At 35.0% G+C, this 25,258-nt stretch overlaps 1 protein-coding gene across 2 annotated transcripts in view; it reads left to right on the top strand.

Moving 5' to 3' along the window:
- LOC145269873 (serine/threonine-protein kinase DCLK2-like) overlaps positions 1-24,612 on the top strand; it is a 107,011-nt gene extending 82,399 nt beyond the window's left edge. For both annotated transcript variants that reach the window (XM_080125619.1, XM_080125618.1), the window contains exons 11-16: positions 1,192-1,325; positions 7,827-7,904; positions 15,282-15,378; positions 18,374-18,454; positions 19,409-19,501; positions 24,393-24,612. In XM_080125619.1, the coding sequence (XP_079981745.1) occupies positions 1,192-1,325; positions 7,827-7,904; positions 15,282-15,378; positions 18,374-18,454; positions 19,409-19,501; positions 24,393-24,473 (564 nt within the window). In that variant the 3' untranslated portion in view covers positions 24,474-24,612. The remainder of the gene's footprint in view (positions 1-1,191; positions 1,326-7,826; positions 7,905-15,281; positions 15,379-18,373; positions 18,455-19,408; positions 19,502-24,392) is intronic.
- The last annotated feature ends 646 nt before the right edge of the window (positions 24,613-25,258 follow it).

Genomic DNA, 25,258 nt, shown 5'->3' with positions numbered 1-25,258 from the left:
TTTTATTTATTTGCTTCCCCACGTAGCAAATTAGGCAGGAGGCCGTTTTTAATGTGGAGATAGGGGGGAAGGGTGGGGGGAAAGGGGGGATCCAGCTCCCGAGAGGTGGGAAGTGGGAGCTGGATTAGAAACTGTTGGTATGAAGGGTTGCCCCTTCAGTGACCAAGGTCAGATATGTGGGGTTACCCCCACATATGGTCTTTGCTAGTCATAGCTTTGCAGCATCTGCCGGAACAGATGGTGTTTATTTGCTCCCCCACTGAGCAAATTAGGCACAAGGCCGTTTTTAATGTGTGGTAAAAACCAGCTCCCCTAAAAGTAGGCAAAAAGGGGGCACTCTGGTTACCAAAAATAATAATTGTCCCAGTATAGAGGGTTTCCCCTCCATTGACTGGTACAAATTATCTTAAGTGCAGCATCTGCCGGAACAGATACTACACTTTGATCTTGGCAGAAAGGTCAAGATTGTACCTATTTACTATGCCTCCCCACGGGACAGAGTTAGACACCAGGGTCGTTTTTTAAAGTGGAGAAAAGGTACAAAACTAAAAATTGTCTCAGTCGTGAAGGATTTCTCCTCCACCGAAAGAGAACAAGAAATAGAAGTGCAGCATCTGAAGAACAGATACTACACTTTGATCTTGTCCCGAAGGCAAAGCTCTAAGGCCAAGATTGTAGCTGATTGTAGAAGAAAAATTATGAGCAGGATAAGAGTTCCACAAGCTTCCAGTTCTTGGAAACAGCGAATCAATGAAGACCAACAAAAAAAAGTCAAACAAGCTGAAACAAAGCAAGTAGGGAGTTCTGAAGAACGAACAATAGTATTTGTAGAAAAGACAGATCCCCAAGTCCAACACAAAAATTCCTGAGTTCGTCATCTATCTACGAAACCAAAAATCCTTGCCTGGTCTTTTGTCAAGTATCTTTGTTTATCAAAACCAAACATTTCAATTCTATTTCATTAAACATCCTTCTAAACATTTTTACATATTTTTGGTTTAATTATTTCTACATTAAATTCCAGTCCCATTTCAAAATATTCTTCCGTTATCAAAACACTTTGTTATCAGCATAACATTGTCATCAGTTCAAATGTCGGGCACTCACCTCTCTCCCCAGGACATCCGACGTTGCCCGGCCATATCTACACATCTTTTCCACGTTATATTTTTCACTCTCTCTTTTTCACAGATTAATGAAACAGTAGATGGTACAAGGACACTGAAGCTTGGAGACTTTGGTCTGGCCACAGAAGTGAAGGAACTACTTTTCGTTGTCTGTGGAACCCCTACGTATGTCGCTCCGGATATTCTGGCTGAGGCAGGGTGAGCAACTTTCATTAAATTTTAGATAATTCTCATTGTACCAATAAAGAACTAAAAAGGTTTTATTTAATAAGTAGTAGGGCTACTCGACATTGCCCGGGATATGATTAGTAAATAATTTTATATCATACTTTCCCACTTTTCTCTCTCTACATCCCCCTCCTCTTTCTCTCTCTCTCTCTCTCTCTCTCTCTCTCTCTCTCTCTTTCTGAATGCCCATGTATCGGCTTCCCTCCTTTTTTCCTATCGCTTTAGCAATTGAGGTGGACCTAAACAATCTTGCCCCCATCTCTATTTTTTTCCGTTTTTTTTTTTTGTTGTTTTTTTTTAAACTTTTTCAATGGATTATTATCGAATGGATAGAGATTATCAAAAAAAAAAGTCAAAATATTTCAAATATTTGTAAGGGGTGCTCAGTTTCTAATGCAATGTTCTTAATAAATCAATCATCCATTTTAGAACAATTCGACAATTTTAGACCAATTTTCCCGATTTTAGCGTTTCTTTAAGCAGTTTAGTTTTTTAAAAAAATTATTTTTAAAAAGCGAAATTCAAAAATCCGTTAAACTACTTTTTAAAAGTCTAAATTCGCAAAATTTTGCCTAAAAACATCAATGGTTCTAAAATGGGTGATCGATTTACTAGAAGGTTGCATTAGAAACTGAGCACCCCTTACAAATATTTAAATATTGACTGTTTCCCATTTATTTATTGATTAATTGATTGATTGATACTCTAGTGGACTGGTGCCTATTCAATAATAATCCGCTGAAATAATTGAAAATAAAGACGAAAACATACGATATAAAATTCAGGTCCGCCACAATTGGTTCAATATAATAGAAAGAAAGGAAAAGAAACTATATCTAAATCGTGAAATGATTTTTACGAACACTAAAAAGCAAATGTCTCTAATTGCTAGACCCTTTTTTTGTTTGTTTTGTTGGAATTCGCTTTACTCCTCACTCCCCAAAGAAAGGAAGTTTTGAAAGAAATCAGTAAACTCTAAATATATATACATTGAAAATCGTTCGAACTCCTCCAAAAGTAACACATATATATGAGCCGGTGCACAAATCTAGAGACAGAAAATTCTCAAACCTACCACAAGACTGAAGGATTTCAGAAAGTCTTGTGAACACCCCCTCAGGCCTTTAGTCAGAGAAGATGAAAAGAACTCAATGACTCACGTACAAACTTTATTCATCTCACGTGCCACTACTACACACTATCAACAATCAGGTGAAAAGCAACGAATTGCTACTCACAACTATACATGCTTTGACAAGAACAAGGTAAACCAACGCACACACATACATAGTTCTAAGTAGTCACATATTACTTGCATATGCATATAGTCATGCTATGAACATCTTCACTTGTGACTACCAACTCAACTTTTTTCTAATAATAAGCGCATGTTTGTATAAACGACTGAAAATAACCTTTGTATTCTTATTTCTTGTATAAAAATGTTTTGTTATAAATTTCGTTTTTCTCCATTTATAAATTTCTGTTTATGTTTTAGTTAGCACTGGCTACCTGGTGACCCTTCTATTCACTAAAGGTTTCATTTATCTCGATATTATATGCATACTCAATATATATATATATATATATATATATATATATATATATATATATATATATATATATATATATATATATATATATAAGTACATAGATTTAATAAAATATGTAGCGAAACAATTTAGCAAGAATTAAACACATATTCATTATTCGGAAAGGAACCACAAATAGAGGTGAAGGTCTTTAATCCACGGAGTTTCAAAGAAATACTTTCCTTATCTTCTGAAATGCATAAAGAAATGTTGCTTGTAAAATATTTAAAGAAACTTAGCATGAAAAGGATCCCACTAGCGTGAAAATGAAACAGATGGAGTGGAGTAAACTCGCTCTCGAATTTACTATAATACCAATAATTTATTTTTCAAGGGATCATCAGTTGTTTACCATGAAACACTGTTTCGGGGATTTCAAAACAAAACAGTATATTACATCATGGCTCCCTAGCAGTGTTGATCAAACACCACCACCCTTAATCTTAGGAAGAAGACATGTTACAAACATTTGATCCAATATATATATATATATATATATATATATATATATATATATATATATATATATATGTATATATATATATATATGTATATATATATATATATATATTATTATATATTTGATCCAATATATATATATATATATATATATATATAAAGCTGAATGGTGTGTGTGTGTGTGTGTGTGTGTGTGTGTCTGTGTGTGTGTGTGTGTGTCTGTGTGTCTGTGTGTCTGTGTGTGTGTGTGTGTGTGTGTGGTCACGAATAGGCTCCTATATGGTTGACTATTATAGAAAACTGATTACATATAATGATAGAAGATGTATCGAGACTCAGGAACTGGTATGTTTGATCTGGCATAATGATGATTCATTAAAATTGTGGGGTCTGCGTTCGCGGCTGGTCCACAAAGTATGGAAATAAAAAATTTAAAAATTTAACAAAAAAACGTTTATAAGTGTTTTTGATATAGATGTACATAAGAATACTTTGATAAGTATGTTTTAACTTAAATAGGGATGGTATAATAAAATTGTGGGGTCTGCATTCGCGCCTGGCCTCTATAGAATGGAAATAGGCACAAACTTTAATAAAGACTTTTCATATCTATCTGCGTAAGTATACTTTGATAATTATGTTTCAGTTTGAAGAAATATGGTATAATAAAAATTATGGGGTGTTCGTTCGCACCTGACCTTTATAGAATGGAAATATGTCACAAAGCTTAACAAGGTTTTTTAATATAGATCCACAGAATATTGTGATAAGTGTTTCAGTGTGAACAGGTATGGTATAATAAATTATGGGGTTTATCTATTTTATTTTTACTTTCATCATATTTTGCTTTGGTTTTGATACCCTCAAATTCGAAGCTATCTCTTTACAACCCTTCTTTTTCATAACCTACCATACTTTCATAAATCAGAGTCCATTTTCTGTGGGCTGTTTTTGAACCTAGTCAACGACGGGTACTTTTGCTAGTATATATATATATATATATATATATATATATATATATATATATATATATATATATATATATATGTCCATTTTCTTCTTTTGCCAAAACATGCCACTTATACACAATTAAGATTAAATGTTGGCGTAATTGTTAGGAATGCATAAAAACACTAAAATGGCCTCTAAAAAAATCTGGGACCACGTTACAAAACTATGCAAATATTTTTATTTTGTTTGCAAAAATAATTCGATTGAATAACTGCAAAACAAAATAAATTCTGCTTAATATTGTGAAATACGGTTTGATTTTTCCGTAGATGCCACTCGAGATCTTATTCTGGGCCTTGATTATTTGATTAGTCAATCGTTCTACACTGATTCTGTGTTCAAAAGATTTGAAAATCTGTCACTCCTCCCTCTTATTCTCTAACATAATTTAGTTGGAGACTTGACAACTTGAAACAAGAAAACTTGTGAAGAATAGCAAATGTTTACTGGAAAAACAGATATGTGAAAATAATGATAAAAAGTGTAACCTCTTTCTATTAAAACCTCTTTACCTCTCTTTCTCTATCCGTCTCTCTTTTCCTCCTCCTCCTCCTCCTCCTCCTCCTCCCCTCCTCCTCTTTCGTTCAGCTAATTCTCATTCTTCTCTTTCACACACACACACACACACACACACACACACACACACACACACACACACACACATACAACTCTTGTTTATATAATGAATTCCTGGGCATTTTCGTTTCAAATTATTGCATAATAACACTGACTCCGACCCCCTCCCCCACTCAACCCGACAAAACCAGTTGATCTTCAGAAAATGAATAATTTCTTCCTAGATTTTGGATATCATTCATTCAGGACAACGTCGATTAAGAATATAGCAATTTTAAAGGTAGCAAAGGAGAAATTCGGGGTCGTTTGGATTCTCTGGTGGAGATTGTATGACTTTGTGTAGTTTTCGAATCCTTAGATATCCCAGAAATTTTACCTGCCACAATCCGAATTTAGATTCCGATCCGTCAAAGAAAAGACGGTGGCTGGGCGCATAACCTGTTAAGTTTTCAGACATTGTGTTGAACAAATCTGACGGCGTAGTTAAGATCAGTAACCAAGATAGCGGCCAAGAATCAAATGCGGTCCGTGGCGTAGTTAACCTGTTAAGTTCTGAGATATTGTGTTGAACAAAGATGGCGGCGTAGTTCAGATCAGTAACCAAGATGGCGGCCAAGAATCAAATGCGGTCCGTGCCGTAGTTAACGGCGAACTGATTGAATCCAAAATTCTACAATTTTTATAATAATTTTTAAACGTTTTCATTGGTTGTTTAGCCCAGCCGTTGGTTATAAAAATGATTGGCGAATCCATTCATCTCATACCCCCATCAGGAGTCAAAAACATTTTACAGTTTGTTTGTAGTTTCTGACGTTTAGCCCGACATAAAAACGTACACACATATAAACCTGCCCTAAGCTGCGACCTCTCCCATTAGGTCGTCAGTCGACAAACTCAGACAGTTATAATGTTCTTGCCAACCCTCATAGATCGCCGAGTTCTAATAAAATTCAAACTTCACAACCCGGGCAATACCAAGTGAAATCTGGTCAGCGTCTAGTGTCCGACGGGCCGTCTCTGTTGTACAAAAGGGTGGATGAACCTTCACTTGGTTTGGCGGTGCCTCAGCTGTACAAAAGAGTGGATTAATCTTCGCATCGACGGTCGGTTAGGTTTGACGCTGTAAAATAAACTTTACTTTCCAACATATTTAAAAAATCACATCGACGCAAGTGATTTATGCAAATATATTTTGGGGACTTGGAGGAAATTTACATAAATGCAATTTTCCAAAAGAGACAACTATTTTGTTATAAGATCGTAGTCGTACACAACAATCCATGCATTATTTATTTATTTCTTTTTTCGGAATGTCAGCATGCTAAAAATCGTTTTTCATAGCAGCAGTTCCTTTCGCTATCAGGTAGGATGAGGGGGGATGCTGGAGTAAAACTCTAATGTTCGTATGCAGTAATATCAGCGTTCTTGCATTTAAGTTGCGAGTTGGGCTGTTGCCTTCACTTCAGTAAGCTCTTTCTTTTTAAAAAATATTTTAGCAAGAGTAAACGTTCTCTCTCGCATACAATCGCGATTTGATTTCAGCGGGGGTTAGTTATTCGGCCAGAATATTCTAGTGTGTTTGGTGTCTGTCAGGAAGAGGCGTCCCAAATAGACGCTTTAATTCTTTCGTCAGCATTTTCTTGTTCTCGACCTGTTCTATTTTCCTCTCCTCTTCGCTCTTATCTCGTGATTTTTTTGGTGGCGTCACGCCTTTTATATTAAGGGAAGTGATGTAGTTTGATCAAAATTTCCCTTAGAACTAATCAGAGAATTCCACCTCATCTCTGCTCCTCAAACATTGGTCAATCCCAATCGAAAAGGTTTGATGTAAGATTCCCCGATTCTCATGAAAACAGAACATAGTTCAAGTTGGGAGTCATTCTTAACACAACCTCTTGACATCAACCTGTCAATACAACTGATTTTAACAATAATTATTTAGAATTTAGGATTTGTCTAAACCAAAAACAAGTGCAAGTTCTCATCCATGGTACGCGGGAACTTCAACCGACCAGCAATATATATAAATAAGTAAAATAAAAAAAAAATGGTCGAAAGTTATACTCCGTTGAACTGAGAATAACCGCTTAGATTTAATCTCCGACCAAATAGAGTTGATTTTCCGTCAATTTTCACTTCAGCTCGCGAATTCTTAGTCTATTTTGCATATCACTAAGCGATTATGTTACACACATGTAAACATACACACATACACGCAGACATCTATAATATAAATCTCACCTGTCTGTTTAAATGTATGTATGTATGTATGTATGTATGTATGTATGTATGTCTAAAACTTTCGATAGAGGCGACGGATCTTCACGATATCGATAGCGTTTTAAAGCTCGACCCTTCAGACGATAAATATCGAAAAAATGGCTAAAAACATTAATTCCCTCATCCTGAACTGGGCATTGTTCTACAGGGAGTGGTCGATTTTTTCGCCGATATTTTCGAAAGTCATCCCCTCTTTTCGATTTACTAGCGTTAATTTCAATCTTCGCCACTTTCGGTTTGACGATGGACGCAACGACAAAGACGTCACATTTTTTTTCACTTTCTTTTCCTCCTTCACCGTTCTGGTTCGAGCTTGCCTTCCTACTACCACTTTTTTTTGCATAACATACACCTCCAAACACCCGGGCAAGGCCAGGCACCCAAGCTAGTATATATAGATTAAAATCTCCAACGTATTTACCACCCTTCCAATTCAAAAATAATAAATCTGCAATTTAACTTGAAAATCATTAAGTTTACGTTTTGGTTTTTCTTAACTAGCTTCCTTCTTGTTTTTTTATATAAAGATGGCAACTCTATTTTTCGCTACCAGGTACGATGTGAAAGTTGATGTTTGGTCGGCAGGAGTTATTACCTACATCTTACTTTGCGGCTTCCCACCGTTTGTCAGGTAAGCGTTTTGTATTTTGCATCTGATAAGCTGTTTTAAGGCTTGAAGAGAACCTCGTAACTCTCGCTTCCTTATTTTGTTCTTTAGTCCCCATATTCCATGTTTCTGACAAAGAGGGAATAACTGCTGCTTTCTGTGTCAGAATTTATTCCATCTAACACTTATCATTGACAAGTTTTTGACCCTGGAGTAGTATTTTTTATCTACTTGCATCAAGTGGCTTTATGCCTTGTCTGGAGTGATTTCCAAAAAGTTTGTTTAGTTTTGTTTGGTTTGGTTTTACGGCATATCAACCTTTTTTGGGGGGAGGGGGGTTATTTAATGTCGAGTTTCATATATTTTTTTTGTGTGTGTGTGGATTAGATACCTTAATTTACTTGCGTCACTAGGTGGATTTCCAAAAAAACGAATATGTTTAGTCAAAATATAAGATTAAGCGGAATAAAAAAGACTTTCTTTGCAGTTGTGGTAGTAGAACAAGTTCTTGCTGCGAATGTCTCTCGATGAGGGACCAGAGGTTGAAACTCAATCAAACATCTTCCAAGAAAAGTAGATAAACTGCCAGTCTTTCTGAACTCCCATCTCTGGCCCCTTTTCATAAGACATAATATTGATGTGGTGTGGGAGAACATAGAAACAACGACACCCAATACTTGTAATAGAAATCTGGAAATCTATTTAAGGCAGAATGAAGGGGTGTGATTTTGTTGATTGTTGGGTTCGTCGGGAAGAGGGGCTACGTTTAGAAGACGCAAGTGCACCAAGTTCGTTGGAGCACATTTCATTATAGTAAAAAGGATGCAACATAGCGGTGCTGTGACAGTGGCTGGAACATGGTAGACACTTTTTATGTTGACAATACGATAAAACATTCTTCTGTTTCAATATTTTTAAATAATGCCCAAGTAATGGCGACTAGCCCTGTTAATTAAAAATAAATTAAAATAATCGTGAATTTTAACTAATCTATATGTCTATAAAAGCGAGAATATGTGTGATGCCACTTCTCAACCTATATACTCAGCGAATTTTTTATCTGCAAACTTCAAATTATGTATATAGGGTATTCAGACATGTGGAAAAATTTTTAATTGATTTTCATCCGGAAAAAGAGCTGTTAAGGGAGTCAAAATTAAAGCGTTGGTACTTGGATGTCATCGGATTTTTATTTGTTCGCCAACTGTTTCACGACTGCGCATGCGCGAATTGTTTACATTATGTTAAGAATAAGTAGGTTTGAAAACACCTTTTAAAGGCGTGTCAAGCTAGCCTAAAGGTTATCGTACTTATAAGAAGTGAACTGTTTAAAAAGATATTATACTCGCATGCACATGTTTCAGTTTCTATCTGTTTTTTTTTTTTGTTGAGGGGGAGGGGGGAATTTAACGTTACTTTTAATACCGGGCAACGCCAGGTACATTTTCTAATAATAAATAATCGATTATTGTATTATTATGTATTATAAATTATTATAAAATATTATAATTGATTATAATTATTTTAACGTGTTTTACCCTAATTTTTATGAATCCCCTGAGATTTAATAAAAGTTAGAAGTTCATCAGGTGTAAGTGCGTCCTCGTTTAAAATGTTTTGAGCTTCCATTCTATCGCACGTTCTGGATTATCGGAATATCGGAATATGCTTCTTATCACGAAGGATTAACAGTTCGGATTTAGACAGAAGATTTACGACTCGAACAGATTTGCTTTTTTCCATCGAAAATACTCGACTTTCCTTAGCAAGACTTCAAAGAATTTAGCCGATCTTAAATCTGATAACATTATCTTCTTGCCTCATCAGCATCATCATCACCATCCTCTTTTTGATTCTTCTCATCCTCATCTTTCCCTTCTTCTTCATCATCTTCTTCTTGATCATTATCTTCTTTATCACCATCTTCTTCATTATCATTATCATCCTCTTCGACTTTCTCTTCATTAGCATAATAATCATCATCATCTATCTCACCAACTTCATCATCAGCATCATCATCTTCTTCTTCTTCTTCATCACCAGCCACATAGCCTTCTACTCTTTTATCAGCGCTTTCTTCTTCCCCATCATATTTATCATCTTCTTTATTATAATCATCATCTTCTCCTAGCTTTTCTTCATCTTCATCTTCTTCTTCACTTGGGTCATCATCATCATCATCATCATCATCATCTCATTCACCTATTTCTTCTTTAATCTTGTATCAATTTTAGCATCGTTACTAATATACGGGGAAAAAATCGATGCGGCTAGATTATTTATGGATGCTGAGTGGGCATGGTCGGCGATTAAGGCGGTTGCATACAAAACGGAGAAATACTTTGACGGGAAAGGATTTTCATCTTAACAGTAAGACATTTTATTCAAACCGACTTTGTTTTACCATAAATAATTCCCGCCAATAGAAATCCAAGAAACTTACATCATCATCATCCTCATCATCATCATCATCATCATCATCATCATCATCATCATCATCATCATCATCATCATCGTCAACAGCATCATCATCTCCATCTCCATCATCATCATCATCATCATCATCATCATCAACAGCATCATCATCATCGTCAGTCAGTGGCCCATTGCGTTTCTGTTGCTGATCCAGATTGTTCAGAATCTTGAATTTCTTGTGCCTTGAAAGAATGTTCCGAAAGGTGCCGAGGCAAAGGTGCAAAGTTTTCCTTCTCTAAGTCTAGTTGCCATAATCAAATATACATGCAAGTATTATCGAGGAAATCCGAAATGCATAAAAGCAGAGTTTGAATATCGATAAGAACTGACACATTATTTGCTATCATTGGACGAAAAAAATGACGGCATGAACGCGGCATAGGATTAAAGAATACAAAAAATGAAGATAGGAATTTCGAACCCATTTTTTCGTCTCCATATATTAATGGAAACAACGAAATTTTTTATTCCACTTCCTCTACCCTAGTTATTCTCAACCTTTCCTCCGTCATTGACCCCCTCGGCTTTGGGTATTTTTCGATTTACCACCTACTCCTATACAAAAAAAAAATCCATATCCATCATAAAGTGACAAAAAAAGAAATTCAAAACGGACATTTTTATTGTTTAGGACGTTAAGTTTTTTCTACAAAAATAGTTTTATACATTCGTATAAAAAAAAAAAAAAACCGAAAAGAAAAACTTTTCTAAGTTAAAAAAAATATGAAGTTAATTTGTCTTACATTCCTTTGACAAAATCTGAAAAATAAATAATCGTTTTTTTTTTAATTATCGGGTATTTTAATTATTTACCCCAACTGTATACTTTTTTTTTTTTTTACCTCTGAGAGGTAAATTTAACTCTGGTTGAGAACCTTTGCCCTTCCTCCTCCTTCTCCTCCTCCTCCTCCTCCTCCTTGTTTGTCTGTCTGTCTGTCTGTCTGTCTTCGTCTTCTTATTCTTCTTCTTCTTATTATTATTATTATTATTATTATTATTATTGTTGTTGTTGTTGTTGTTGTTGTTGTTGTTATTATTATTATTCTGACAGCAAAACCACTACGAATGTGTTTCACTCCGATGAAAAGGTGTCTACCTCTGCATTTATGGGTAAAATCCTTTAGAACAAAGGGCAAAGTAAACAAATAAATAAACCAGCATGGAGTGAAACACATTCGTAGCTACTGGGTGGTTTTGCTGTCAGAATAATATTTAGAGGATATATTTGTTTAGATACACGAATTGTAATCCTGGCTCTGAAGACATGAGCAACCCAAGTTGTTATTGGTAATGGATGGGTAAAAAAAAAAAAAAAAAAAAAAAAAAAACAGTTTTTAAGATTAAAAATATAATTTATATTTTTAATTTGTTAAATAAGCTATCGTAGCAATTTCTGGATCTGTTTAATTAAATTAATTATTAAATCATAGACGCTTTCTAGTAATCACCAGACCGAAAACAACAAACGGCCTTAATTATCTCCCTTTATCTGTTATGGGAACCAACATTGACCTCTTTTCCAACAGAATTAACTATTAGCAATTAACAACGAACTTGGATTATCTCCCTTCGCAATTGTTTTTAGTAACGATATGGAAACATATTTAATTAGAATGATAATGAATTTTAAAATATTGAATAATGATAAATAGATTAGAATCCTTCACTCGAAATGTTGAAAGAGGATTAATATATATATAATGCAGTCTTGTTCTTTATTCTCATATTCAATTAAACATTAAACCTAAAATGGTCTTATATCTAAGTATTAAAACAATCGATAATTTGTAACCATCACTTGCCACTAATAATCAAATACGAAACTAAAATAACCGTAACGTTAATGCAAGGTTGTTATGGCCATATCATAAATATAGAAATAAAAAATAAAAAAATTATTTTTAAAATTAATTATGTGAAATAAAGAAATAGAGAAATCTAATTAGGAATTCAACGAATGGGATATATTAAAAATAACTTTTTTTTAAATGACTAAGGTTTTTTGTGGAAACTTCTTATGACTTTGTTTTTAAATAAGGATACGAAAATTAGGTGATATATTAACATTTAAATGTACTTTTCAAGGAGGTTACCTCCAGAGTGTATGTTTTTCGCATGCTTCTTTTTCCGTTAAGGAAATTTTTCTTTTTTCTTTTTCTTTAAACAATGTTCTATTGTCAAGAGTGTTTTTATTCATAATATCTGAAGAAATGCTGGTTTTTGTGAAAATTTTCAAACGCCACAATGTTTGAAATTGTCGGTCTGGCATGGAAACAATTGTAACGTAAAATGAAATACATTCTTGTTGCTATCAACACCTTTTTTGAAGTCTTGATTTTGCTTATACAGTATATGAATGCTCAATTATGAAATATGATAATTTTGTAGCTTACTTTTTAAGTCATCTCTTTTTGGCTTAAAACTTATTGGTATATGAAAATTTACTGGATTACACGAACTCAGTGTATTACATACAAGTCTATATATATATATATATATATATATATATATATATATATATATATATATATATATATATATATATATATATATATATATATACATGCATATATTAGATAGATAGATAGATAGATAGATAGATAGATTAATCCATTAATAGGATAGATTGATAGATAGGTAGGGAGAGAGAGATCTAGACGACATATATATATATATATATATATATATATATATATATATATATATATATATATATATATATATATATATATACGACCAAACAGTTAATAAAACATGTTAAAAACACTTTGAAAAAGAGTTAAAAAAACATATTTAATCTGAAAAGGAAACACTTGATAAGTGGATAGTCCTTAATCCGCGGAGTTTCGAAGAAATACTTTCCTTCTCATCAGAGAGTAGGAATTAGCAAAATGCGAGATCAGATTTTGCATAAAAAAGTATTTGATGAAACAACAAGTAATTCAAATATCTTACTTGATAACAAAAAGTGAAGCAGAGGGAATATGGTTAAGAAAAAAGGTGATTACACGTGAATGGATAGTCAGGTGAAAGGTAAATTATCCAATAACGGTAAATCCAAGAAAGTTAATTGAATTTCCATATGCATATGTGTAGTCATCGACATACAGTCCTGTTTCGTTGTATCACAACTCATCAGTGCCGCTAGAGTTGCCAAGGATTGAACCTAGAACCGTCGTGTTGACAGTCGGCAGTTCTCCCACTCGACCACAGAAGGGACGCCCGCAAATAACGCGTCGGAATGTCTATTTAAATAGACATCCGCCACCACTCTTTTAATATATATATATATATATATATATATATATATATATATATATATATATATATATATATATAGTCTTTGAAGTTTTTAACCTTTAAAACTATACAAAAATGTATTTTTTATCATTCGTTATATATATATGTATATATATATGTATATATATGTATATGTATATGTACATATATATGTATATATATATATCTATATGTATATATATATGTATGTGTATATATATATATATATATATATATATATATATATATATATAGAGAGAGAGAGAGAGAGAGATCTTCCCTCTCTCTAGACGATAGATAGATAGATTTCCCCTCTCTCTAGACGATAGATAAATAGATAGATAGATAGATAGATAGATAGATAGATAGATAGATAGATAGATAGACACACAGACAGACAGACAGACAAACAGATAGATAGATAGATAGATAGATAGATAGATAGATAGATAGATAGATAGATAAATGCTATAATCTAACATAAGGAGCAAACAAGAACAAAAGCTGATTATTATTATTAGTCTTGAGAAAATCATAGCTGTCGGTAGAAGGAAAACAGTAAGCAGTAAGAGAGTTCCATAACCTTGCAGTTCTGGGGAAGAAGGAAGAAGCTAAGCCAAACTCCATGGAATTAGGTGTGTGGGAATGATTGATAATAATTCTCAGCATTCAAAGTGTATCTCTTGGAGCAGCTTGAAGAAACCGCGTTGAGTTTTGAATTTGCATCACGTAGCCTTCGTGATGACCTTCGTGATGACCTTCGTGATGACCTTCGTGATGACCTTCCAGAAACTCTTGAACACCAGTTGATCATGTTGATCAGCTCATCCTTGGTGTTGCATCAGTATTAATATAAAAACTGTCACGTTTTTGTTTTTTTTTTCTGTTAATTTAAGGGGACTTTTTTTTTCTTTTTTTTTTTTTGTTTGATTTGTATTTTTTTTAATCCTCTCCCAAGTCTGAAAAAAATGTTTATTTTTTACCAAGATTTTTAGCGAATAAAAAACGTTGTTTTTTAAAATATAATCGACAGATCGATTTCTTTAAATATGTCCTTTTAAGCAAAAACAATATTACGTACTTGATTGCCATGTCGAAAATAGCGATACATCCAAAAATTACGAAAATTCTTCGAGTAGAACAAGATTTAGTGTGTGTTTTAGAAAAAAAAAATCTATCGACGAAGGGTAACAAATGAGACACCATTACAATGTAATCCAAAATATTCGTTCCGTATTATGTTCCCTGTGTGCGAACTCTTCACTGTCTATTTTAAAACACCCACGAAAAATGCAATTTTACCCAATTTTCTGTAAAAATTAATTTTAACTATAAATAACTTTCTACTCGATGAATTTTCGTAATTTTTGGATATATTACTATTTTCCACATTACAACTAAGTACGTAATATTGTTTTTGCTTAAAAAAAATGACATATTAAAAGAAATCTATCTGTTGACTGTCTTCACAAGCACGAAAAATATATTTATTTGCAATTTTCGATTTAAAGAAATCAATATGTCGCTTCTATTTCAATAAGCACAAAAAACATTAAGAGACATTTGTCGTGCTTTAATTTTACGTGCCTTAATTTGTCGTGCCTAAATAATAAAGCTAAAATCCTTTATGTCTTTTCATTTCCGCAGCGCGAACAACGACCAAGAAGAATTGTTTGACAAGATTTTGTCTGGCAAATACGAATTTATCTCTCCCTTCTGGGACGACGTATCCAGCTCGGCTAAGGTAGGTAGTGTTCCTCGCTAAGAAATAAACTAAAAAAAAAAAAAAAAAAAGAAAAAAAAAAAAAAACGTCTTAATCCGTTAAGTCACTTTACGGATCAATGTGGCTTGTAATGCTCATGTTGTCGGCACTGTTAATCCCCGGCAGATTTCAGAAAAAATACTAATCTTAAATTGCTTGTAGATTAGCGACGAAGGCTTTCGTTATTTACGGCCATTGCATCGGAAGATGAGAAGTTGTACTTGAGATGGCTTACTTTGAAAGTGCACACGCACGCGTGTGCGTGTGTGTTTGTGCTTGTGTGCACGCATGTGTATGCGTTTATGCATGTGTGCACACACATGTGCATCGGTATAGCTACAGTCGCGTGTGTATGTATATGTGCGTAATACGTATGTGTGCAGGTATGTGTGTATGTAGGTGTGTCTACGTGTATATATGTGCGTGTGTATATATGTGCGTGGATGTATGTGTACGTATGTTTATGTGTGTGTATGTATGTATATGTATGTGTATATGTACGTGTATGTGTATGTGTATATGTATGTGTTTATGTATGCGTATATATGTGTATATGCATGTGTATATGTATGTGTATGTATCTATGTGTATGTATGTGTATATCTGTGTTTGTATGTATGTATGGGTGTGTGGATGTATGTATGTATGTATGTATGTGCGAGTATGTATGTGCGAGTATGTATGTGTGTGTATGTATGTATGTATGTATGTATGTATGTGCGAGTATGTATGTGCGAGTATGTATGTGTGTATGTATGCGTGTATGTATATGTGTGTGCATGTGTGCGTATGTGTTTCTATGTGTGAGGCGATTCCAGGATTCTAACCTCATCTAAATCGTTTAATCCTAAAAAAATATCGTTTGGGGTTATTTTAAAAAAAAAATATATGAATTTCTGTCGCATTTGAGAGTTTTTGATAAAGTGCATCCATAAATTTGATTCGCTCCACACTTTCTTCTCCTCTGAAACCACTCTCTCACAGACGTGATGTAGCTAGTCTCAGTCTGTTCTATAAATATATAATCTATATATTAATACGATATTTTGTGTGTTATTTTGTGTGTCACGCTAACATCTTTTTTCTTTCTTTTTTTTTTCTTACTCATCTTAACCCCAAACAAGGCACATTGCCACTTGGACGAAGGGGGGCTACTAATTAGGATCATACCTATAAAAGATTAAGATGCTGGTTTACGTTGCATTTGAACTTCTGCATATCAGTACAGCTTGGGAAGCAGGTAGCAGGAAGGTATTTCCAAAGTATAGCCGTTCTAAGGAAGAAGCTATTTGAGTATAAACTTTCTGGCATTTAGAGACCTCAACAGTGAAGGGGTGTGATTTTGTTACTAAACAAGTTTGTCAGAGACATGTACGTCGAAGGGGCACAAGTATAATGAGTTCATCAGAACACATTACATTAAAATACTTGTAAAACAGATACAGGATGCAACCTTGCGGCGATGAGACAGAGGTTGGAGCCTAGTTGATAAAATGAGACCTATTAGATAGCAGACCCTTTTCTGGACACTATCCAAGATGGAGAGACTAGTGGTGAACAACAATGCTCCATCCATGGGCGAATGGTGGTCTCGTAGACGTGCAGGATACTCTCAGGTGTGAGTAGTTTTCTAGCACGATAGAGGGAGCCCACCTTCCTTGCAGCAGCCTTCGCAATATCCTCAATGTATTTCTTCCAGTTCATATTTCCTGTGAATGTTAAGCCAAGGAGTTTGAAAGAAATATTCTCAAATAAGGTGCTTTTTTGTCATGAATATCGGTGGTTGGAGAGGCTTCTTGTAATTGTTAAAGGAGAGCAGTTTAGTCTTACTAGCATTGAATGTTACCTTCCATAACGTCCCCCCTTCCACTACGGCCTGGGGGTCATTTTCTAACGATTCAGTCATTGTCTAGGATTTGTATACATCCGTTCTTCCCTCATGCATGTGATAGAGCGTTGTATCATCAGCAAATATACCCATCTCTGACTCAATATTATCGGGGAGGTCATTAATGAATATCAGAAATAATAGTGGTGCAAGGATTGACCGCTGAGGCATTCCTGCATTAATGTTATACCGCTTTGGTGTACGTCCGTCAATGATAACTTGGATGGTGCTATTGTCTAAGAAGGATCTAATTATATTTAGTATACGTCCAGTTATATGGTACGATTTAATTTTCATTACCAACCCTTCATGCCAGACTTTGTCAAATGCCTTGGATATACCAAGGGTCATAACATTGCCCACCTCATCCAGTACATAGTAAATGCGTTCAGAGATGACTGTTAAAATATCTGCAGTAGAACAACATTGCCATACTGCTTGTCAGAAGATTTCCTTTTGAGAAGATGCTTGATTAATTAAGGTTTCAAAGATTTTAAGTGAAGAGGGGGGGACTGATAAGGCGATAATGGAGAAGGTAAAGCCTTTCACCAGAATTCTTGTACCCTGGTACAACAGAGGCCATCTTCCAGTTATTAGGGAAGCAAGATTCAGCAAGGCATTTATTGTAGAGCTTGGAAAGTACGGGGGCTAGCTCAGCTGAGCATTTCTTAATTAGTAAAGTAGGAATGAAATCAGGCTCACATGCCTTGGAGGTGTCTTAAGTTTTTTATGATATCGCAGACATAAGAAGGGATGATTTTTACATCATCTAGTGTGGCTTCAGGGTGTGGGAGAGAGTTGTTTGTTAGCTTTAGGGTGGAGTTGGAGGCGAATCGCTGGACAAGCAGTTCCGCCTTGTCGATTGTTGAATAATGGAGGAACTGCTGGTTGCTCTTTATTCATTACAACTATTATAGATTTTCCAGAAATCACAAGTTCCCATCTTTTGTAATTCTATGCGTTCCCTTTTTTGACTGTCTCTATTTCTCTCTTTCTAGCATCTACGAATTTTTGCCTGTTTGTATTTGACTTATATCGTACGCAGAGTGCCTGTAAATTTTACATTTTTATTTCATTGTTTTTTAAAGGACTTGATCACCCACATGCTTGAAGTCAACCCAGAGGCAAGGTTTTCCGCTGCTGACGTTCTCGACCACCCATGGGTGGCGGTAAGTATTCAACAGTTGGGGTGGGGGTGTAATTTTTGCAAAGTGTAAGAAAAGAAAATCTCATTGAAAATAACTTTTTTATTCCCAGTTTTAAAACCAACTATTCTAGTACGAGGTGCCTTTAATAACTTCCCAGATTTTTTTGGGGGGGGGGCAGGCATTTAAAATTGTCATAGACTCTTGAAAATTCAGTATGTTATTGCTATTCATCTTATGAAATAACTGACAAATGTTTATGATTTTAGGTTAAAATGAACAGCTACAGCAGGAATTAAAATACACCCTACTAAAGCCTGATTGTCACAGCGGCTAAATTTCAAAAATGCAATCTGAACGTGAAGACACTTTAGAAGAACGATATGCAATAAAATTCTGTTTTAAACTTTGAAAAAAATGCCACAGAAACGTATGGAATGCTTCAGACTGCTTTTGGACCATCTTGCATGAATTGAACATCAGTTTTTGAGTGGCATAAGAGATTCAAGGAAGACAGGGAATCTCTGAGGGATTATGAGTAAAGAAGTCAGAACACCAGAATTGGTTTGGCAAATAAAGAATTTCATGAATAAGAACCGTTGTATGTCTATAGAGACAATAAGTGCATAGTTTGCTGTCAGTGTGGGAACTTTATACAAAATTACTCACAAAGAACTGAAGATGCGGAAGATTTGCGTAAAGTTTTCCCAAGGATGCTCAGAGAAGATCAGAAAGAAAAACGTTGTCATAACCAAAATGGACATCAAGACAGTTCCTCACCCCTCCTATTATCCATACCTTGTTCCTTGTGACTTTTGGTTATATGTGTGTACTATCGATTAAAATGTCCATACGAAAAACGCTTGGAAACTTATTGAAGGCATCTCGTATGAACATGATGTAAGGCCTTCGATATATGACTCTCTATTTGATACCATCTGATTAATGTTTGTTTTTTGTTTGTTTGTTTGTTTGCAGGATGACACTGCGAAAGACGCCAAGTTATACGTGAAATTGAGTCATTGTTTGACTCAGTCAAAGAAGCTAAAAGGTGACATGGCGGTGATGGCGGTGAGTTTACATTCATTATAATTCAGGTGATCAGGTGGACGTGCAGCTGCCAACTGGAAAGAAAGTTCCATCTCACCCGTTTACTGTTGAGGCCTCTTCTATTCTAATAGTTTCCTCCCTCCAAATAGTTTCCTCTCTCCAAATAGTTTCCTCTCTCCAAATAGTTTCCTCCCTCCAAATAGTTTCCTCTCTCCAAATAGTTTCCTCCCTCCAAATAGTTTCCTCCCTCCAAATAGTTTCCTCTCTCCAAATAGTTTCCTCCCTCCAAATAGTTTCCTCTCTCCAAATAGTTTCCTCACTCCAAATAGTTTCCTCTCTCCAAATAGTTTCCTCCCTTCAAATAGTTTCCTCTCTCCAAATAGTTTCCTCTCTCCAAATAGTTTCCTCCCTCCAAATAGTTTCCTCCCTCCAAATAGTTTCCTCTCTCCAAATAGTTTCCTCCCTCCAAATAGTTTCCTCTCTCCAAATAGTTTCCTCTCTCCAAATAGTTTCCTCTCTCCAAATAGTTTCCTCCCTTCAAATAGTTTCCTCTCTCCAAATAGTTTCCTCTCTCCAAATAGTTTCCTCTCTCCAAATAGTTTCCTCCCTCCAAATAGTTTCCTCCCTTCAAATAGTTTCCTCCCTCCAAATAGTTTCCTCTCTCCAAATAGTTTCCTCCCTCCAAATAGTTTCCTCTCTCCAAATAGTTTCCTCTCTCCAAATAGTTTCCTCCCTCCAAATAGTGATCCTTTATGCTCCAATTGACAATTGTTTGGCTTGAAAAATATTCTAACTTTTTGCAAATTTATCTTCTGTTCACAAGGACGGAGACCTTCCACATTCATACTCAACTAAATAAAGGGCAGGTTGTCTGTGTGTGTATGTTCTGTATATTTGTTTTATCAAAAGTAAAAAACGACAAAACAAATACCGACAAGGTCAGTATTTTCTTCATCGGCAATGCCCCGGATGAATAATATCTAAAATTTAGACAAAAAATATTCATCCTTTGACCCTAAACTGACACAGATTTTGTTAGTAGGATGCGATTTTCCAGCCAGATTATGAACAAACTAAAATGAAGTAACTGATTATTTTTATCAAGGAATTCCCTTGAAGTTAGAAGGAATTTAATCTCGATTGTGTATGTCTAGTGAGAGGAATGGGTTGAGAAAAAAGGGGGGGCCGTCATAGGGGGAGGAAAGAGAGAAAGATAGAGGGACAGACGAAGTTTTAATAGAAATGTGTTACAGATTTATGTGTGTATATCCAGCTAAAAAACGAAAACTACTAAACAAAGACACACAAAGTTTGGGTGCTAATGCACTTACTGATCCGCGCTATTTTTTAAATCATATTTCCAAGTTTAATTAAAGTTTTATGATATGTTTTTTATTCAATTGTAAGGTTAAAGTACAGAATAGGTACAAAACACTCTCCCCTCACCATGTTAAGGATGGCTTTTTAAATAATAACGTTGTTATTTCCGCACAGATCAATAAGTGCATGAGTAACATCGCTAGTATATTCTTGATCAATGTTGCTCTGAATAAATATCTAAAATTTACAATTTTTTTCATTCTTTGATGCAAAGGGGGGCAGTATTTATTTTTTACGATTTTGTAATTTTTAAAAAGAATTTTTTTTGTTGACTCATTTCTTAAGAAATCTATATATATAAAAGCGCAAATGTGTGCGTGTGTGTGTGTGTGTGTGTGTGTGTGTGTGTGTGTGTGCGCCTTTTTCTGTATGTCCGCCAAAGGCTTTTTCCGCCGGGCTTCTCGGTCGGCTCACTCCTTCTGAAAACTTTTTATATGCTGTCTAAATCATAATATATATGACTTAAGAAAGCGAATGATGGGACGGGGGAAACAGAAACTGGCTTGCAGCGCAAAACTAGGTCAAACATCACGCAAGTTAGCATTCTCGCACCTGTCAATTTAATTTTATAAACGTTAACTTAAGACGCTTATTACTTCCTCCCCCCTCGTGGCCGAGATGGTTAGGTCGCAGGTTTTTTTCCATTTCGTTTCCCCCTTCGCGTCAAGGCTCTACTGTGAAGAGGTGGGATTTAGCTGCTTGTTGGGGGGTTTCACATCGAAGGGGTACAAGTGTTTGTAGTTCATTAGAGCATTCACCATTACAGTACTTGTAGAACAGGCAGAGGGATGCAACATTTCGTCGATGGGACAGAGGCTGAAGCTTAGATGACAATTCAGGACCTATCAGATTGGTAACTCTCTTTTGAACCCTGTCAAGGAGTGAGAGACTAGTAGCAGATGTACTAGCCCAAATGTGACAACAGTACTCCATACATGGGCGAATGGTGGCCTTATAGAGGTACAGGATACTTTCAGGTGTAAGTAGCTTTCTAGCACGGTAGAGAGAGACTACCTTAATGCTCTCAATTTATCTATTTCCCTATAAAGGTTAGACTGAGTTTAAAGAAAGTACTTTCGGGTAATTTGTTCTTCGCCATTGTTATTGGTGGTAGTGAAGGTTTCTTGTAGTTATTGCCGGAAACAATCTTAGTCTTGGCAACATTGAATGTGACCATCCATTTTGTCCCCATTCCACTACTGATTTGAGGTCATCCTCTAGTGTTTCTGCCATTTCTTTAGATATGTGTTTATTTTCTCCTCGTGCCTGTTATCGAGAGTGGTGTTATCAGCAAATACACCCATCTCAGAAACAATTTTATGAGGGAGGTCATTTATGAATATCAGGAATAATAAAGGTCCAAGAATAAAGCCTTGAGGTACTCCCACATTTATATCATATTGTTTAGATGTACGATCATCGAGGACAACCTGGATTTTCTCCTACTTAAGAAGGATTTAATTACATTATGTATTCTTCCAGTGATACCATATGATCTAATTTTCCTTAAAAGACCATCGTGCCATACCCTGTCAAAAGCCTTAGATATATCGAGGACTACCGCTCTATCCTCCTCTGTTTATACGTTCAGAGATTACAGTTAGGATATCTGCTGTCGAACGGGCTTGCCTAAATCCATATTGTTTGTTGGTCAGGAGTTTAACTTGTTTCTTCGACAAGGGTCCTGGTAAAAAAAAGGATAATTATTCACTGAAAATTACAAAATTCTGATCATTCATAAGTTTTTGGCTCAAGATGCTTCTATTAGTATAATATGAGGGCTTCTTCACAGTTTGAATTCAATGGTTCGAAACCGAGTAATACTTAAGTCAAGGGTTTTTGTTTTCTCTGTATCTCTGACCGCCACTTTCAACAGGAGGGCCCATTGCTTTCACTCTCCATTAGGTTTCTACCTTTTACCATCACTCACGTGGCAGGGACCCTCCTCCTCTTGCTTGATTTGCATAACCAAGGGTTTTTCCTCAAATGCCATATTATATAAGTAAAGAAATAAATACATTTAAGAGATAAGCGAATTCCCAAACAACAATTAATGGACACTTAAATTCGTATCCACCATCTTTTTTTTTTTTTCCTATCCAAAGAAATTCATAATATCTGGCCTATATCTCGGGTCACCCACAAATAACTTGGCCACCCCAAAAATAAGGTTACCTGTTTTTCTTAACAAGGGTGGTATTGAGATGAAACTTGTCAAATTGCCAAAAAGCGCTATTTCTAACATTTTTCGAGATATCTTTGTAATCTAAAACGTCAACTTTTTCAGCTGATGTGTTTTTAATGGCTGCTTGTGCCAACCCCAATTACCAATGGAAGAAGACAATTTTCTCCTTTATCCAATTTATTATATCTACAAATAATTGTGTGTACATTGAATTAATACAATAACAACCTTTCTTAACAATGTTTTTTCTTTCCATCATCATCATCATCATCATCATCATCATCATCATCATTACTGTCTCATGTACAAATTTGGAAACTCATTCGTCAAGGAGAATTGTCTAACTAGAGAGGAATGGGCTGGGCAGATTAGTAAGATGGATAGGGTAAAAAAAAAAGTGGGGAGAGAGAAATATATAGAGACGGATATATAGAGAGAAAGGGGTAGAAATATATAAGTTGTAATATAACTATGTTGCACTTTTTTCCTGGACAACACAGGATGGCCCTGCTAGTGATCTCTATTATTATATAAAAGGAATTTTGTGTGTGTGTATGTGAGAGAGAGAGAGAGAGAGAGAGTTCCCTATGGACTCGAAAACAGCTGGGCTGATTTTTATGAAATTTCACATGAAGCTACTTGATATGCCTGGCAATGTTCTTAGATAGGTTTTGTATCGGAATGTCTTTGATAAGTATCAATAATCGATAATCGAAATAATCCGATGAAAGAAGGGGCATGCGATTTTGACCAAAGTCAACACCTTATAAAGCCTAACATCACAAGTGCATTTGTGAAGTTTGATTACCACACAAGCTGAAAGGCCCGACATATAAACTCAACAGTAGGTTCTTTGATATGGCAGGTGCACGTTCAAAATGAATGTTTCCGTTTACAGCACAATAGAAGCATGATACTTGGTTTTGCATTTTAAAATTTAATTCAAGCCATTATTACCGCACAAGCAGTAAGGCCAGGCATATAAAATCAACAGTAGGTTCTTTGATATGACAAGGACGCGTTCGAAAATAATATTTCTGTTTAGAACACGATTGAAGCATGAAACTTGACGTTTTGCATTTTTGTCAGGTTATTTGGGAGTATTTACATCGAGGTGGCATAAATGCTACGAGTTTGTCAGAGAAGAATACATTAAATTACTTGTAAAATAGACACAGAGATATCGCTGTGTGATGGGACAGGGTTTGGAGCTTGGTTGATAATGCGGGACCTATTAGATTGGACACTTCCTAAGAGGGACAGACTATAACAATAATAACCAAGATAATTGAAACTGCCTGAAAATTACTGAACTTATTGTTTTTTTGTTTTTTTGTTTGTTTGCAGAATACAGCACTTGACAAGAGATCCAGGTTTTTCCAGGGACGCGGTGGTTTCAGCCTTCATCCACAAGATGAAATATTCTAATTCAAATCAAGAAAATTTCTTTTCCTCCTCTTCGATGTATTTTAAATTGAAAAATCTATTCTTGTTTAAACCGAGTGAATTTTCAGTCATTGTCGTTTTTTTTTCTTTTCTACGTTTAATAAAGAATTTTTCCTCAGAATTTTCCAATCGTTTTTTTTTTTTAGTTTGTACCGGAAGTTACTGTTTTTTTTTTTTTGGAATTTTTTCATAAAGATTGATAGTCTATATACTAATAAAACTCAGATCATCTTGCTTGCTTGATTGGGCGTTTAAACTGTCCATCCGGTTTCTGACTTCCAGTTTCAAAAAATTTGTCTGCTTATCTATTTCATGGCCGCCATGTCTTAAGTCCTATATTAAAAGTTACTTCTGCTATTCAAATCATACGCAAGGTCAACAATATGTTTTTGTTGTTTTAACTTATTTTAACGTGTTTTCCTTACAAATAAATGTAATTTAACCATGTGGAATTAAAAAAAATTATTTAAATATACATATACAATATATAGCAATAATATATTTACTGCTTTTAGTAGCGCTCTTGTGGATTCTGACGATTTATTTTTTTCAGGCCTTACTTAAAAAATATTTTCTCTTCAAGGAGGGGAGGTAGAAACTTGATTTTAGTAGTGCTTTTAATAGGGCCTCTTTAATTTAAATTAGTGCTTGCATTGGTGCTCTGGAGGCTTACTGGTTTTTTTTTCACTCATCACTTAAAAAAATGTTTTCTCAAGACAATGAAATACAATATAATCTCAAAATCACTTTTTATTTTGAACATTTTT

The sequence above is a fragment of the Euprymna scolopes genome, chromosome 45 (genome assembly GCF_053919585.1).
Source record: "Euprymna scolopes isolate OS-2025 chromosome 45, ASM5391958v1, whole genome shotgun sequence".
Lineage (NCBI taxonomy): Eukaryota > Metazoa > Mollusca > Cephalopoda > Sepiida > Sepiolidae > Euprymna > Euprymna scolopes.
The sequence above is the reverse complement of the archived record's forward strand: the minus strand, read 5'-3'. Positions and strand labels throughout refer to the sequence as shown.